Source organism: Entelurus aequoreus, linkage group LG25 (assembly GCF_033978785.1).
Source record: "Entelurus aequoreus isolate RoL-2023_Sb linkage group LG25, RoL_Eaeq_v1.1, whole genome shotgun sequence".
Lineage (NCBI taxonomy): Eukaryota > Metazoa > Chordata > Actinopteri > Syngnathiformes > Syngnathidae > Entelurus > Entelurus aequoreus.
In genome coordinates, this window is record NC_084755.1 from 9,740,665 (window position 1) to 9,759,498 (window position 18,834).

The window sequence follows — 18,834 nt, forward strand, 5'->3', positions numbered from 1 at the left end:
AAATATGTATATAGAGACATACCATAATAACTTGAAGTAAATAATGAAGATTAAAAACAAATTTCAAACAAAAAATTTCCCCCCCAAAAATGAACAAAAAGCTTACCTTTTTATATTTGCATAGTATGTATATATTATTAATGTTGTTAATACAAATCTTTATATATCTAGAAAGGGTGGTCCTAAAGAGGGAGGCTTTTTTCGGAGGTCTCAAGAAGGTAAGAAATACAAGAATGTGTGTGTGTGTGTGTGTGTGTGTGTGTGTGTGTGTGTGTGTGTGTGTGTGTGTGTGTGTGTGTGTGTGTGTGTGTGTGTGTGTGTGTGTGTGTGCGTGCGTGCGTGCGTGTGTGTGTGTGTGTGTGTGTTTTCTTGTATTTCTACCGTTCTTGAGAAATCAACAACGAAAAGTAGCTTCCATATGAGGAGGTGTGAACAAGTGATGACATAAATCATGGTCCCAATAACATTGCATCTAATAGAAGAATGTCTCATTTGCACCCCCTGGTGGTGAAATCTATCAAAATGAGGGTGGTCCCAAAAAGGAGGGATTTTTCTAATTTACTGTGTGTCGGTTTTAAAAGTGCTCCCCCTCTGGTCAACATATGAAATAACAAGTGTGTGTAAGAAATGGAAATGTGCCCCCTTTGGCCAAAATGTATTAAAAAAAATAAATAAATATGTATATAGAGACATACTGTAATAACTTGAAATAAGTAATGAAGCTTAAAAACCAATTACAAACAAACAAACGAAAAGAAGCAATTAAATAAAAGTTTACCTTTTTTATATTTGCATAGTATGTAAATATTATTAATGTTTTAAATACAAATCTTTATGTATCAACATATGAAATAACAAGTGTGTGTAAAAATTTGAAGTGCTCCCCCTCTGGCCAACATATGTAATAACAAGTGTGTGTAAGAAATTGAAATGCACCCCCACTGGACAAAATTAATTAAAAAATATATAATAAATATAGAGACATAATGTAATAGATAATGAAGATTAAAAAACAATTACCAACAAAAAATTAGAAAAATAAATAACTAAAAGCAGTCTTTTTCTCGAAATGTGTCGACTTTTTTCTTATAAAATTGGGAACAATTTTTCATATTCTTTCTGTTTCTGTAATATTGCAATATTTTCTCATAAAATTATTATTTTTTTAATGTAAAATGATTACTTTTTTAAAGTAAAATAATAACTTTTTAATGCAAAATGGTGACATTTGTCATATAAAATTCTGACTTTTATCACAATATTGCCGATGTTTGTGTTGTTCTTGTAAAATAGTGACATTTTTGAAGTAAAATCATGACTTTTGTCATAATTTTGCATAGTAAAATTCAGATTATTATTATAGGATTGCCAACATTTTAAAATTTTCTCGTAAAATTATAACTTTTGTCAAGTAAAATTACGACTCTTTCATAAAATTGCCAAGATTTTAAGCTTTTCTTGTAAAATTGCGACTGTTATTGAGTAAAATTCCAACTTGTATCATAATATTGCACAAATATTCAGTTTTTCTTGTAAAATTTTGACTTGCGTTTAGTAAAATGACGACTTTTATGATAATACCGCCAAAATACTAAGTTTTTCTTGTGAAATTGTGACCTTTTTCTTGTGAAATTCCAACTCATTTTTCACAACAACCTTTTTTATATCTGCATAGTATGTATATATTATTAATGTTTTAAATACAAATCTTTCTGTATCAACATATGAAATAACAAGTGTGTGTAAACATTTGAAGTGCTCCCACTCTGGCCAACATATGTAATAACAAGTGTGTGTAAGAAATTGAAATCCACCCCCTTTGGCCAAAATAAAATAAATAATGTATATAGAGACATACTGTAATAAATAATGAACCAATTACCAACAAAAAATAAAAAAATAAATAACTAAAAGCAGTCTTTTTCTCACAATGTGTCGACTTTTTTCTTAAAAAATTGGGAACAATTTTTCATATTCTTTCTGTTTCTGTAATATTGCAATATTTTCTCATAAAATTATTATTTTTTTAATGTAAAATGATTACTTTTTTAAAGTAAAATAATAACTTTTTAATGCAAAATGGTGACATTTGTCATATAAAATTCGGACTTGTATCACAATATTGCCAATGTTTGTGTTGTTCTTGTAAAACAGTGACATTTTTGGAGTAAAATCATGACTTTTGTCATAATTTTGCCAAGCAAAATTCCGATTATTATTATAAGATTGCCTAAATGTTTAAGTTTTCTTGTAAAATTGTGACTTTTGTCGAGTAAAATTACGACTCTTTTCATAAAATCGCCAAAACGTTTTTAAGCTTTTCTTGTAAAACTGCAACTGTTATTGAGTAAAATTCCAACTTTTATCATAATATTGCACAAATGTTCAGTTTTTCTTGTAAAATTTTGACTTGCGTTGAGTAAAATGACGACTTTTATTATAATACTGCCAAAATACTAAATTTTTCTTGTGAAATTGTGACCTTTTTCTTGTGAAATTCCAACTCATTTTTCACAACAATCTTTTTTATATCTGCATAGTATGTATATATTATTAATGTTTTAAATACAAATCTTTCTGTATCAACATATGAAATAACAAGTGTGTGTAAACATTTGAAGTGCTCCCACTCTGGCCAACATATGAAATAACAAGTGTGTGTAAGAAATTGAAATGCACCCCCATTGGCCAAAATTAATTAAAAGAAAATAATAATAAATATGTATATAGAGACATACTGTAATAAATAATGAACATTAAAAACCAATTACCAACAAAAAAAATACTATAGTAATAACTAAAAGCAGTCTTTTTCTCACAATGTGTCGACTTTTTTCTTATAAAATTGGGAAAAAAAATTCATATTCTTTCTGTTTCTGTAATATTGCAATATTTTCTCGTAAAATTATTATCTTTTTTAATGTAAAATGATTATTTTTTAAAGTAAAATGATAACTTTTTAATGCAAAATGGTGACATTTGTCATATAAAATTCGGACTTTTATCACAATATTGCCAATGTTTGTGTTCTTGTAAAATAGTGAAATATTTGAGTAAAATCATGACTTTTGTCATAATTTTGCATAGTAAAATTCAGATTATTATTATAATATTACCAACATTTTTAAGTTTTTTTGTAAAACTGTGACTTTTGTGGAGTAAAATTACGACTCTTTTCATAAAATCGCCAAAACGTTAAGCTTTTCTTGTAAAACTGCGACTGTTATTGAGTAAAATTCCAACTTTTATCATAATATTGCACAAATGTTCAGTTTTTCTTGTAAAAATTTGACTTGCGTTGAGTATAATGACGACTTTTATCATAATACTTCACAAATGTTCAGTTTTTCTTGTAAAATTTTGACTTGCGTTGAGTAAAATGACTTTTATTATAATACCGCCAAAATACTAAATTTTTCCTGTGAAATTGTGACCTTTTTCTTGTGAAATTCGAACTCATTTTTCACAACAATCTTTTTTATATCTGCATAGTATGTATATATTATTAATGTTTTAAATACAAATCTTTCTGTATCAACATATGAAATAACAAGTGTGTGTAAACATTTGAAGTGCTCCCACTCTGGCCAACATATGTAATAACAAGTGTGTGTAAGAAATTGAAATGCACCCCCTTTGGCTAAAATTAATTTCAAAAAATATAATAAATATGTATATAGAGACATACTGTAATAAATAATGAACCAATTACCAACAAAAATTTTTAAAAATAAATAACTAAAAGCAGTCTTTTTCTCACAATGTGTCGACTTTTTTCTTAAAAAATTGGGAATTTTTTTTTCATATTCTTTCTGTTTCTGTAATATTGCAATATTTTTTCGTAAAATTATTACTTTTTAAAGTAAAACGATAACTTTTTAATGCAAAACGGGGACATTTGTCATATAAAATTCGGACTTTGATCACAATATTGCCAATGTTTGTGTTCTTTAAAATAGTGAAATATTTGAGTAAAATCATGACTTTTGTCATAATTTTGCATAGTAAAATTCAGATTATTATTATAATATTGCCAACATTTTTCCTTTTTTTTGTAAAATTGTGACTTTAGTCGAGTAAAATTACGACTCTTTTCATAAAATCGCTAAAACGTTAAGCTTTTCTTGTAAAACTGCGACTGTTATTGAGTAAAATTCCAACTTTTATCATAATATTGCACAAATGTTCAGTTTTTCTTGTAAAATTTGACTTGCGTTGAGTATAATGACGACTTTTATCATAATACTTCACAAATGTTCAGTTTTTCTTGTCAAATTTTGACTTGCGTTGAGTAAAATGATGACTTTTATTATAATACTGCCAAAATACTACATTTTTCTTGTGAAATTGTGACCTTTTTCTTGTGAAATTCCAACTCATTTTTCACAACAATCTTTTTTATATCTGCATAGTATGCATATATTATTAATGTTTTAAATACAAATCTTTCTGTATCAACATATAAAATAACAAGTGTGTGTAAACATTTGAAGTTCTCCCACTCTGGCCAACATATGTAATAACAAGTGTGTGTAAGAAATTGAAATGCACCCCTTTTGGCTAAAATTAATTTAAAAAAATATAATAAATATGTATATAGAGACATACTGTAATAAATAATGAACCAATTACCAACAAAAAATTAAAAAATAAATAACTAAAAGCAGTCTTTTTCTCACAATGTGTCGACTTTTTTCTTAAAAAATTGGGAATTTTTTTTTCATATTCTTTCTGTTTCTGTAATATTGCAATATTTTTTCGTAAAATTATTATTTTTTTTAATATAAAATTATTACTTTTTAAAGTAAAACGATAACTTTTTAATGCAAAACGGGGACATTTGTCATATAAAATTCGGACTTTGATCACAATATTGCCAATGTTTGTGTTCTTTTATAATAGTGAAATATTTGAGTAAAATCATGACTTTTGTCATAATTTTGCATAGTAAAATTCCAATTATTATTATAATATTGCCAACATTTTTCCTTTTTTTTGTAAAATTGTGACTTTAGTCGAGTAAAATTACGACTCTTTTCATAAAATCGCTAAAACGTTAAGCTTTTCTTGTAAAACTGCGACTGTTATTGAGTAAAATTCCAACTTTTATCATAATATTGCACAAATGTTCAGTTTTTCTTGTAAAATTTTGACTTGCGTTGAGTAAAATGACGACTTTTATCATAATACCGCCAAAATACCAAGTTTTTCTTGTGAAATTGTGACCTTTTTCTTGTGAAATTCCAACTCATTTTTCACAACAAGCTTTTTTATACCTGCATAGTATGTATATATTATTAATGTTGTAAATACACATCTTTATATATCTAGAAAGGGTGGTCCTAAAGAGGTAGGCACTATTCGGAGGTCTCAAGAAGGTAACAAATTCATGAAAGCGTGTGTGTGTGTGTGTGTTTGTGTGTGTGTGTGTACGTGTGATTGTACACGCGTGCACAGTATTGGCACATAGCCTGACTATATAGCTATGCTCACTGCCAAGGCAAGTCCTCTTTGTACATAAAGCAAATATTTTCTGCAGAATCAGCACAAAAACAAGAGAGCGAGTGAGAGAGAGCGAGAGAGAGAGAGAGGAAGGACACACACACACACACACACACACACACACACACACACACACACACACACACACACACACACACACACACACACACACACTGAGTGTTGTGCAGGATGTGAAGTCATCCAGTTAACACTGTGACTCGACAGTTAATGAGACAACTCACACATTATTACTGTAAGAGAGTTTATTGTGTCCTGGAGGGCCGTTAGTTGCAGGTGGTGTCCACCAGAGGTCGCCAAAGTGCATATTAACCTCCTTTTGACAAAGGGGCGTCAAACATGTCTTTTTTGGGGCTGTCACTGTGTACAATGTGTCATCTAGTCATTATATAACATGACCACATGACACAGTTGCATCTGATTATTATCCATTTTTTAAAACAAATTGATCGATGACTTTGACTTTGTTTAATCATCAGAAGTCAAGGAAAAAATGTGGAAAGTACACACCTGTTGTACAATTGCTGTAAAGTGGCCATTTATCTAGATATTTACAGTCGTGGTCAAAAGTGTATATACACTTGTAAAGAACATCATGTCATGGCTGTCTTGAGTTTCCAATCATTTCTACAACTCTTTTTTTTTTGTGATCATCCTGTCATACAGAGAGGATCTTTGATTTGTGTTTCTGCAATAGGTATTTAAAAACAGCAGAGCAGTCCTGTCGTATAGAGGATCTTTGATTTGTGTTTCTGCAATAGGTATTGCAATATGTATTTAAAAACAGCAGAGCAGTCCTGTCGTATAGAGGATCTTTGATTTGTGTTCTGCAATAGTTGTTTAAAAACAGCAGAGCAGTCCTGTCATATAGAGGATCTTTGATTTGTTTTTCTGCAATAGGTATTGCAATATGTATTTAAAAACAACAGAGCAGTCCTGTCATATAGAGGATCTTTGACAGTTTTTTTTAGTAGGTAAGTATTGTGCCTTAATGAGTAGTCCTGCGCAATAAAGGATCTTGATTTGTGTTTCTGTAATAGGTATTTAAAAAACAGAGTGACAAGTTTTTTTTATTTATTTATCATAGGTCCTCAACAACAGCAAAGTGCTTCTGTTTTATGGAGGATCTTTGACTGGTGATATTTCAGTGCAAACATGCTTACAAACAGCACAGCGCCCCTTTCATGTAGAGGATCTTTGACTAGTGTTTTTGCAGCAGGCCCTTAAAAACAGCAGAGTACAGACATGTAGAGGATCTTTGACAAGTCTATCATAGGTCCTCAACAACAGCAAAGTGCTTTATTGCATGGAGGATCTTTGACTGGTGATATTTCAGTGCAAACATGATTACAAACAGCAGCCCCTGTCATGTAGAGGATCTTTGACTAGATTTTTTTAATCATAGGTCCTCAACAACAGCAAAGTGCTTCTGTTGTATGGAGGATCTTTGACTAGTGATATTTCAGTGCAAACATGCTTACAAACAGCACAGCGCCCCTGTCATGTAGAGGATCTTTGACTAGCATTTTTGCAGCAGGCCCTCAAAACAGCAGAGTACAGACATGTAGAGGATCTTTGACAAGTCTTTTGTTTTTATCATAGGTCCTCAACAACAGCAAAGTGCTTTATTGCATGGAGGATCTTTGACTGGTGATATTTCAGTGCAAACATGATTACAAACAGCAGAGCGCCCCTGTCATGTAGAGGATCTTTGACTGGATTTTTTTAATCATAGGTCCTCAACAACAACAAAGTGCTTCTGTTGTATGGAGGATCTTTGACTGGTGATATTTCAGTGCAAACATGCTTACAAACAGCAGAGCGCCCCTGTCATGTAGAGGATCTTTGACTAGCATTTTTGCAGTAGGCCCTTAAAACAGCAGAGTGCGGACATGTAGAGGATCTTTGTAGTGTTCTGTGGTAGATCCTCAAAAACAGCAGAGCACTTCAGTCACATAGAGCAGTGATTTTCAAACGGTGGTACGCAGGCTCCGAAGAATCACTTGCTTAAAGTACAGTGTTTTATTTACCTATATTCCAACTAGTGTTGTCCCGATACCAATATTTTGGTACTTTTTAGAGGCGGTATAGTACCGAATGTGATTCATTAGTATCGCAGTACTATGGTTCAAACTGTGTGTAATGTTACAGTGGCAAAAAATATCCAATATACTTGTTGAATAAATCCTCTGCCTTGTTTTTGATAAATACTTAGGCCTACTACGCTACTGTACTTTAAAGCTAGCCCTTCCACTGATATAGTGTTTTTTGTTGTTTTGTGTTGTTTCATGCCACAGTTTCAAGTTTGTTTCTTGCTATGCCATAGTTTATGCTCGTTGTTTCATGCCACAGTTTCATGTTTGTTTCTTGCTATGCCATAGTTTATGCTCGTTGTTTCATGCCACAGTTTCATGTTTGTTTCTTGCTATGCCATAGTTTATGCTAGTTGTTTCATGCCACAGTTTCATGTTTGTTTCTTGCTATGCCATAGTTTATGCTAGTTGTTTCATGCCACAGTTTCATGTTTGTTTCTTGCTATGCCACAGTTTATGCTCGTTGTTTTATGCCACAGTTTCATGTTTGTTTCTTGCTATGCCGTAGTTTATGCTCGTTGTTTCATGCCACAGTTTCATGTTTGTTTCTTGCTATGCCACAGTTTATGCTAGCCACAGTTTCATGTTTGTTTCTTGCTATGCCATAGTTTATGCTCGTTGTTTCATGCCACAGTTTCATGTTTGTTTCTTGTTGTGCCATCGTCTATGCTAAGCATTTACTTTAACTCCAAGCGCGATCAGCCTTGTTTTCCGTTTTTGTACCTTTTTGAGTGAAGATTATTAAATATGTTCCTACCTGCAAGCCTTGTCCGGAATAGTCCGTTTGCATCCCGGGAGAACAAACCTCGCAGTAATCTGCGAAAACCATGTCGTGACAGTTTTACTGTTCAAACTGTGGCAAACAATATTCAATATACTTGTTGAATAAATCCTCTGCCTTGTTTTTGATAAATACTTAGGCCTACTACGGTACTGTACTTTAAAGTTAGCCCTCCCCTGATATAGTGTTTTTTGCTGTAAGTTCTTCCAAACAGCACTATAGAGGATCTTTGTCTTTTAAAAACTGCTAACATATTATTGCAGTTTTGCTCGTGTCCCGTATTGTTTGCACGGGCAGAACTGTATGGGATCCATCCCAGGTAAGTGTCTTCTTTGAATGTCGGTACTATACCTTTTTAGAGGCGGTATAGTACCGAATATGATTCATTAGTATCGCGGTACTATACTAATACCGGTATACCGTACTACCCTAATTCAAACACATTTTTTGTCATGATCCGTGTTCCGGTTCATGTTTTTGTTATGTTCTGTTAGTTTTGGACTCTTTTAGTTCCTGTTTGACACCTGAGTTTGGTTTGGTTGCCATAGCTACTTAATATTTTCACCTGCCTCTGGTTAGTGGTCCCACGCTCAGCTGCGGTCAACCACTAATCAGAGAGCTATTTAGTCACCTCAGCCTGGCGTCATTAGTTGTTTCATGCCACAGTTTCATGTTTGTTTCCTGCTATGCCATAGTTTATGCTAGTTGTTTCATGCCACAGTTTCATGTTTGTTACTTGCTATGCCATAGTTCATGCTAGTTGTTTCATGCCACGGTTTCATGTTTGTTTCTTGCTATGCCATAGTTTATGCTAGTTGTTTCATGTTTGTTTTTTGTTATGCCATAGTTTATGCTAGTTGTTTCATGCCACAGTTTCATGTTTGTTTCTTGCTATGCCACAGTTTATGCTAGTTGTTTCATGCCACAGTTTCATGTTTGTTTCTTGCTATGCCATAGTTTATGCTAGTTGTTTCATGTCACAGTTTCATGTTTGTTTCTTGCTATGCCATAGTCTATGCTATGTATTTACTTTAACTCCAAGTGCGATCAGCCTTCTTTTCCGTTTTTGTACCTTTTTGAGTGAAGATTATTAAATATGTTCCTACCTGCAAGCCTTGTCCGGAATAGTCCGTATGCATCCCGGGAGAACAAACCTCGCAGTAGGCTGCGAAAACCATGTCGTGACAGTTTTACTGTTCAAACTGTGGCAAACAATATTCAATATACTTGTTGAATAAATCCTCTGCCTTGTTTTTGATAAATACTTAGGCCTACTACGCTACTGTACTTTAAAGCTAGCCCTTCCACTGATATAGTGTTTTTTGCTGTAAGTTCTTCCAAACAGCAGTATAGAGGATCTTTGTCTTTTAAAAACTGCTAACATATTATTGCAGTTTTGCTCGTGTCCCGTATTGTTTGCACGGGCAGAACTGTATGGGATCCATGCCATGGAAGTGTCTTCTTTGACTGTCGCTACTATACCTTTTTAGAGGCGGTATAGTACCGAATATGATTCATTAGTATCGCGGTACTATACTAATACCGGTATACCGCACAACCCTAATTCAAACACAGTTTTTGTTATGCTCCGTGGTCCGGTTCATGTTTTTGTTATGTTCTGTTAGTTTTGGACTCTTTTAGTTCCTGTTTGACACCTGAGTTTGGTTTGGTTGCCACAGCTACTTATTATTTTCACCTGCCTCTGGTTAGTGGTCCAACGCTCAGCTGCGGTCAACCACTAATCAGAGAGCTATTTAGTCACCTCAGCCTGGCGTCATTAGTTGTTTCATGCCACAGTTTCATGTTTGTTTCTTGCTATGCCATAGTTTATGCTCGTTGTTTCATGCCACAGTTTCATGTTTGTTTCTTGCTATGCCATAGTTTATGCTCGTTGTTTCATGCCACAGTTTCATGTTTGTTTCTTGCTATGCCATAGTTTATGCTCGTTGTTTCATGCCACAGTTTCATGTTTGTTTCTTGCTATGCCAGAGTTTATGCTCGTTGTTTCATGCCACAGTTTCATGTTTGTTTCTTGCTATGCCATAGTTTATGCTAGTTGTTTCATGCCACAGTTTCATGTTTGTTTCTTGCTATGCCACAGTTTATGCTAGTTGTTTCATGCCACAGTTTCATGTTTGTTTCTTGCTATGCCATAGTCTATGCTAGTTGTTTCATGCCACAGTTTCATGTTTGTTTCTTGCTATGCCATAGTTTATGCTAGTTGTTTCATGTCACAGTTTCATGTTTGTTTCTTGCTATGCCATAGTCTATGCTAGTTGTTTCATGCCACAGTTTCATGTTTGTTTCTTGCTATGCCATAGTCTATGCTAGTTGTTTCATGCCACAGTTTCATGTTTGTTTCTTGCTATGCCATAGTTTATGCTAGTTGTTTCATGCCACAGTTTCATGTTTGTTTCTTGCTATGCCATAGTTTATGCTCGTTGTTTCATGCCACAGTTTCATGTTTGTTTCTTGCTATGCCATAGTTTATGCTCGTTGTTTCATGCCACAGTTTCATGTTTGTTTCTTGCTATGCCATAGTTTATGCTAGTTGTTTCATGCCACAGTTTCATGTTTGTTTCTTGCTATGCCATAGTTTATGCTAGTTGTTTCATGCCACAGTTTCATGTTTGTTTCTTGCTATGCCATAGTTTATGCTAGTTGTTTCATGCCACAGTTTCATGTTTGTTTCTTGCTATGCCTCAGTTTATGCTCGTTGTTTCATGCCACAGTTTCATGTTTGTTTCTTGCTATGCCAGAGTTTATGCTCGTTGTTTCATGCCACAGTTTCATGTTTGTTTCTTGCTATGCCATAGTTTATGCTAGTTGTTTCATGCCACAGTTTCATGTTTGTTTCTTGCTATGCCATAGTTTATGCTCGTTGTTTCATGCCACAGTTTCATGTTTGTTTCTTGCTATGCCATAGTTTATGCTACTTGTTTCATGCCACAGTTTCATGTTTGTTTCTTGCTATGCCATAGTCTGTGCTCATTGTGTCATGCCACAGTTTCATGTTTGTTTCTTGCTATGCCATAGTCTATGCTAGTTGCTTCATGTTTGTTTCTTGCTATGCCACAGTTTATGCTAGTTGTTTCATGCCACAGTTTCATGTTTGTTTCTTGCTATGCCATAGTTTATGCTCGTTGTTTCATGCCACAGTTTCATGTTTGTTTCTTGCTATGCCATAGTCTATGCTATGTATTTACTTTAACTCCAAGTGCGATCAGCCTTCTTTTCCGTTTTTGTACCTTTTTGAGTGAAGATTATTAAATATGTTCCTACCTGCAAGCCTTGTCCGGAATAGTCCGTTTGCATCCCGGGAGAACAAACCTCGCAGTAGGCTGCGAAAACCATGTCGTGACAGTTTTACTGTTCAAACTGTGGCAAACAATATTCAATATACTTGTTGAATAAATCCTCTGCCTTGTTTTTGATAAATACTTAGGCCTACTACGCTACTGTACTTTAAAGTTAGCCCTCCACTGATATAGTGTTTTTTGCTGTGAGTTCTTCCAAACAGCAGTATAGAGGATCTTTGTTTTTGAAAACTGCTAACATATTATTGCAGTTTTGCTCGTGTCCCGTATTGTTTGCCCGGGCAGAACTGTATGGGATCCATCCCAGGGAAGTGTCTCCTCCACTGGGCGTGAGCGGATCCAAAATAGCCGGTGTCACAAGCTGGCGTCTTACGCTAGATAGTACAATGCCGCCTCAGTCTCGACGGAGACCGCGGGCTGCAACATATGACCTGCACATGGCCGTGGCGTCATGGCGCCCTCATTAGCGGGACACACTGAAGGAATCAAGGCAGGGAGGAGAGGAGGACGGGCAGCAGGGGGGAGGAAGTGAAGTCCAGAAAAAGTCAGGCGGGGAGGGAGCGGGCGAGGGAGAGGGAGCGAGAGAGAGAGAGAGTGAAGAGTCAAAGTGCAGACGCTACATGTGGCGCTGGAGGGAGTGATCTGGTTATGGAGGGGGACAAATTCTCAGGTAAGACCCACTGGTGGGACACATGTGCTTCTTCAATAAGTGAGCTCTTTCACAGAATGGCTTTTTTTGTGGAGCGGCCTGCCTCCAGTTTTGGTATTTTCCACTCTCTCATTCTGTGCTCTTTGCTGACTGCACGTTTTCTTTTTTTGGGGGGGGGGGGAGAGAGAGGAGGTTCAGTTCTGCAGTTGTTATCTGCTCGCACATGATCTTTTTTGCCCTCCATATCAAGAAGTGGAGTCACGCCACAAACTGCTTCTTGTTTGGTGTGAAAACAGGAAAAGAGCCGAGAGTGTTTGAACAATACTACTTTTGTCCCTCGTGGCTCCGCACGGCTCGCTCACACAGGATGTAGAATGTAGCCTGCGCTTATGACAAAGACTGGACTTGGTGTGGAGTCATCAGTGACTCACTGTAGTGAGCAACCTGGGATAGGCTCCAGCACCCCCTTGCCACCCCGATAGGGACAAGCGGCAGAAAATGGATGGATATTGTGGAGAATGCATATATTTTTAAGTGTTCTTTCTGTATCCATAGTCATGTTTAAAGCAGCTAATATTGCTGCTATTATCGCATTGTCAGGGTTGGTCTCCTAAAGCTTTAGTAAAACTTGGTAATATTGCTATTCTGTCTTGCTGGTCCTTCTTACTCAACGTATACAGTATGTCATCCGAAAGAATTTGGGATTGACCAGTGTCTTTTATTCCCTGAGAGGAAGACCGGTTGGACGCAACAATATACATTACAGGCCAAAAGTTTGGACACACCTTCTCATTCAATGCGTTTTCTTTATTTTCATGACTATTTACATCAGGGGTCCCCAAACTTTTTGACTCCGGGGCCGCATTGCGGTAAAACAATTTGGCTGGGGGCCACGCTATATATATATATATATATATATATATATATATATATATATATATATATATATATATATATATATATATATATATATATATATATATATATATATATTAATATTTATATATATATATATATATATATATATATATATATATATATATATATATATATATATATATATATATATATATATATATATATATATATATATATATATTCCTCGCGCACTAATTGACTTAAAGAGCGCACTTGCTGCATGTCACGTTATCGATGGTAAAATGCATTTTTAGACAATATGATTTGCCTGAGTGGCTAGGAGACGGTAGAAAATGGACTAGTAAGGACAAATAAAAAATAAATAAAAAATAAATAAATAAATAATACTTTTTTTATTTTATTTATTTTTTTAACTTGGGACTTCCCGCGGGCCGTATTTTGGACGCTGGGGGGCCGTATCCGACCCGCGGGCCGTAGTTTGGGGACCCTTGATTTACATTGTAGATGCAATCATCATGCAACATCCTTTTATAATTTTATAGCTGCTTGCGGGGTGACTTAAGTTAAGGGGCTGATTATAGGAAATTAAATTGACGTATTTTGGTGCCCTTTCATATTTTTAATTCCTTTTTCACATAGGTTGTATATTATTAACTAGAGATGCTTTAAAATGTAATATCGGAAATGATCGGTATCGTTTTTTTTATTATCGGTATCGTTTTTTTTTTGTTTTTTTTTATTAAATCAACATAAAAAACACAAGAAAGATTTACAATTAGTGCACCAACCCAAAAAACCTCCCTCCCCCATTTACACTCATTCACACAAAAGGGTTGTTTCTTTCTGTTATTAATATTGTGGTTCCTACATTATATATCAATATATATCAATACAGTCTGCAAGGGATACAGTCCGTAAGCACACATGATTGTGCGTGCTGCTGGTCCACTAATAGTACTAACCTTTAACAGTTAATTTGACTCATTTTCATTCATTACTAGTTTCTATGTAACTGTTTTTATATTGTTTTACTTTCTTTTTTATTCAAGAAAATGTTTTTAATGTATTTTATCTTATTTTATTTTACCTGGTTGTCCAAATTAGGCATAATAATGTGTTAATTCCACGACTGCATATATCGGTATCGGTTGATATCGGTATCGGTAATTAAGAGTTGGACAATATCGGAATATCGGATACCGGCAAAAAAGCCATTATCGGACATTGTGGAGAATGTATATATTTTGAAGTGTTCTTTCTTTATCCATAGTCATGTTTAAAGCAGCTAATGTTGCTACTGTTATCGCATTGTAAGGGCTGGTCTCCTAAAGCTTTAGTAAAACTTGGTAATATTGCTATTCTGTCTTGCTGGTCCTTCTTACTCAACATATATGTCATCCGAAAGAACTTGGGATTGACCAGTGTCTTTTATTCCCTGAGAGGAAGACCGGTTGGACGCAACAATATACATTACAGGCCAAAAGTTTGGACACACCTTCTCCTCATTCAATGTGTTTTCTTTATTTTCATGACTATTTACATTGTAGATTGTCACTGAAGGCATCAAAACTACGAATGAACACAGTGAGTGTGTAGAATGTAGCCTGCACTTATGACAGAGAGTGGACTTAGTGTGGAGTCATCAGTGACTCACTGTAGTGACCAATCTGGGATAAGCTCCAGCACACCACTGCCGCCCCGAAAGGGACAAGCGTCAGAGAAAATGGATGGATATTGTGAAGAATGCATATATTTTGAAGTGTTCTTTCTTCATTCATAGTCATGTTTAAAGCAGCTAATATTGCTGCTGTTATCGCATTGTAAGGGCTGGTCTCCTAAAGCTTTAGTAAAATCTGGTAATATTGCTATTCTGTCTTGCTGGTCCTTCTTACTCAACATATACACTATACCTTTTCAGAGGCGGTATAGTACAGAATATGATTCATTAGTATCACGGTACTATACTAATACCGGTATACCGTACAACCAACACAGTTTTACTGTTCAAACTGTGATGAAAAATATTCAATATACTTGTTCAATAAATCCTCTGCCTTGTTTTTAATAAATACTTAGGCCTCCTATGCTACTGTACTTTAAAGTTAGTCCTTCCACTGATATAGTGTTTTTGCTGAATGCATATATTTTTAAGTGTTCTTTCTTTATCCATAGTCATGTTTAAAGCAGCTAATATTGCTGCTATTATAGCATTGTAAGGGCTGGTCTCCTAAAGCTTTAGTAAAACTTGGTAATATTGCTATTCTGTCTTGCTGGTCCTCCGTACTCAACATATACACTATACCTTTTTAGAGGCGGTATAGTACCGAATATGATTCATTAGTATCGCGGAACTATACTAATACCGGTATACCGTACAACCCTAATTCAAACACAGTTTTACTGTTCAAACTGTGACAAAAAAATATTCAATATATTTGTTGAATAAATCCTCTGCCTTGTTTTTAATAAATACTTAGGCCTCCTACGCTACTGTACTTTAAAGTTAGTCCTTCCACTGATATAGTGTTCTTTCTTTATCCATAGTCATGTTTAAAGCAGCTAATATTGCTGCTGTTATTGCATTGTCAGGGCTGGTCTCCTAAAGCTTTAGTAAAACTTGGTAATATTGCTATTCTGTCTTGCTGGTCCTTCTTACTCAACATATATACTATATTGCCAAAAGTGTTTGGCCACCTGCCTTGACTCACATATGAACTTGAAGTGCCATCCCATTCCTAACCCATAGGGTTCAATGTGATGTGGGTCCACCTTTTGCAGCTATTACAGCTTCAACTCTTCTGGGAAGGCTGTCCACAAGGTTGCGGAGTGTGTTTATAGGAATTTCCCACCATTCTTCTCCAAAAGCGCATGGGTGAGGTCACACACTGATGTTGGTGGAGAAGGCCTGGCTCTCAGTCTCCGTTTTAATTCATCCCAAAGGTGTTCTATCGGGTTCAGGTCAGGACTCAAGTTCATCCACACCAGACTCTGTCATCCATGTCTTTATGGACCTTGCTGTGTGCACAGGTGCACAGTCACTGAGCTCCTGAAATCGGCCCATTCTTTCACAAATGTTTGTAGAAAATTGGTGCAGTTCCGCTAAATATGTTGGTTTTCTGACATGGACTTGTTTCTTCAGCATTGTCCACATGTTTAAGTCAGGACTTCAGGAAGGCCATTCTAAAACCTTAATTCTAACCTGATTTAGCCATTCCTTTACCACTTTTGACGTGTGTTTGGGGGTCATTGTCCTGTTGGAACACCCAACTGCGCCCAAGACCCAACCTCCGGGCTGATGATTTGAGGTTGTCCTGAAGAATTTGGAGGTAATCCTCCTTTTACATTGTCTCATTTAAAGCACCAGTCCCATTGGCAGCAAAACAGGCTCCAGAGCATAATACTACCACCACCATGCTTGACGGTAGGCATGGTGTTCCTGGGATTAAAGGCCTCACCTTTTCTCCTCCAAACATATTGCTGGGTATTGTGGCCAAACAGCTCAATTTTTTGTTGCTTCTGACCACAGAACTTTCCTCCAGAAGGTCTCATCTTTGTCGAGTGAAACAAAAACTAAAATTGAGCTGTTTGGCCTTTTTCATTGATATATAATCTAGAGCAGGGGTCACCAACCTTTTTGAAACCAAGAGCTACTTCTTGGGTACTGATTAACGCGAAGGGCTACCAGTTTGATACACACTTAAATAAATTGCCAGAAATAGCCAATTTGCTCAATTTACCTTTAACTCTATGTTATTATTAATAATTAATGATATTTACACTTAATTGAACGGTTTAAAAGAGGAGAAAACACGAAAAAAAATGACAATTAAATTTTGAAACATAGTTTATCTTCAATTTCGACTCTTTAAAATTCAAAATTCAACCGAAAAAAAGAAGAGAAAAACTAGCTAATTCGAATCTTTTTGAAAAAATTCAAAAAATAATTTATGGAACATCATTAGTAATTTTTCCTGATTAAGATTAATTTTAGAATTTTGATGACATGTTTTAAATAGGTTAAAATCCAATCTGCACTTTGTTAGAATATATAACAAATTGGATCAAGCTATATTTCTAACAAAGACAAATCATTATTTCTTCTAGATTTTCCAGAACAAAACAAAAAAAAAAGACTTTGAAATAAGATTTAAATTTGATTCTACAGATTTTCTAGATTTGCCAGAATAATTTTTTTGAATTTTAATCATAATAAGTTTGAAGAAATATTTCACAAATATTCTTTATCGAAAATACAGAAGCTAAAATGAAGAATTAAATTAAAATACATTTATTATTCTTTACAATAAAAAAAAAATAATACTTGAACATTGATTTAAATTGTCAAGAAAGAAGAGGAAGGAATTTAAAAGGTAAAAAGGTATATGTGTTTAAAAATCCTAAAATCATTTTTAAGGTTGTATTTTTTCTCTAAAATTGTCTTTCTAAAAGCAAAGTAAAAAAATTAATGAATTTATTTAAACAAGTGAAGACAAAGTCTTTAAAATATTTTCTTGGATTTTCAAATTCTATTTGAGTTTTGTCTCTCTTAGAATTAAAAATGTCGAGCAAAGCGAGACCAGCTTGCTAGTAAATAAATAAAATTTAAAAAATAGAGGCAGCTCACTGGTAAGTGCTGCTATTTGAGCTATTTTTAGAACAGGCCAGCGGGCTACTCATCTGGTCCTTACGGGGTACCTGGTGCCTGCGGGCACCGCGTTGGTGACCCCTGATCTAGACTATCGGGGCGAGATTAGTTCCCAGGCGTTAATGGAGATGAACAAAACATAAGAGATGATGTAATTCTCCACCTGGGCAGACATGTGACCTCAGATGACCGCTCCAAGTTTGACAGAGTGCAATATGTCAATTTTCCATCCCATCATTTGGCAAGTGTTATTAAGTATGATTTCAACATATGCATATGCTCTTTAGATATCCAGACAATGATTGATTTGGCCTTATTGTTTATCCTCCCTTTTTTTTCTCTCCCTCAATTCTGCTCCTTCCCTCGGCCAAAATCTCTTCCGGCTAATCTGCTTCTTGCTTAGAAGTGGTGTGCTTTTATTCCACAGCAGTCCACAGAGATGATGCTGATGATGGAGGCTGCAGATGAGCTCTTCCATTTACTGTACAGCTCAGCTGCTGACACATTCGCACCGACCGTTTAGCGCGGGGTCGAAGGTCACGCTAAGCGACGAGGGTCAGAAAATGACACCTTTCCAAGCTATCCAGGAGGAAATGTAATAATTAGCGGGTCACTTACAGCTCCTACTTTTGGTCATAAATACATTTAATTTTGAAGTAAAAGTATACTATTAAAATTAGGGATGTCCGATAATGGCTTTTTGCCGATATCCGATATTCCGATATTGTCCAACTCTTTAATTACCGATACCGATATCAACCGATATATGCAGTCGTGGAATTAACACATTATTATGCCTAATTTGGACAACCAGGTATGGTGAAGATAAGGTACTTTTTAAAAATAATAATAAAATAAGATAACTAAATTAAAAACATTTTCTTGAATAAAAAAGAAAGTAAAACAATATAAAAACAGTGACATAGAAACTAGTAATTAATGAAAATGAG

The 18,834-nt window shown here is 35.0% G+C and overlaps 1 protein-coding gene across 2 annotated transcripts in view; it reads left to right on the plus strand.

Moving 5' to 3' along the window:
* The window catches only part of LOC133642681 (septin-9-like), a 175,751-nt gene that overhangs the window by 29,580 nt on the left and 127,337 nt on the right, over nt 1-18,834 (plus strand). The window contains exon 1 of one of the 2 annotated variants that reach the window (XM_062037034.1): nt 12,256-12,381. The exons of the other annotated variant lie outside the window; for it this stretch is intronic. Coding sequence (XP_061893018.1) covers nt 12,360-12,381 — 22 coding nt within the window. The 5' untranslated portion in view covers nt 12,256-12,359. Of the gene's footprint in view, nt 1-12,255; nt 12,382-18,834 lie in introns of those variants that run through there. 2 annotated transcript variants of the gene reach the window in all.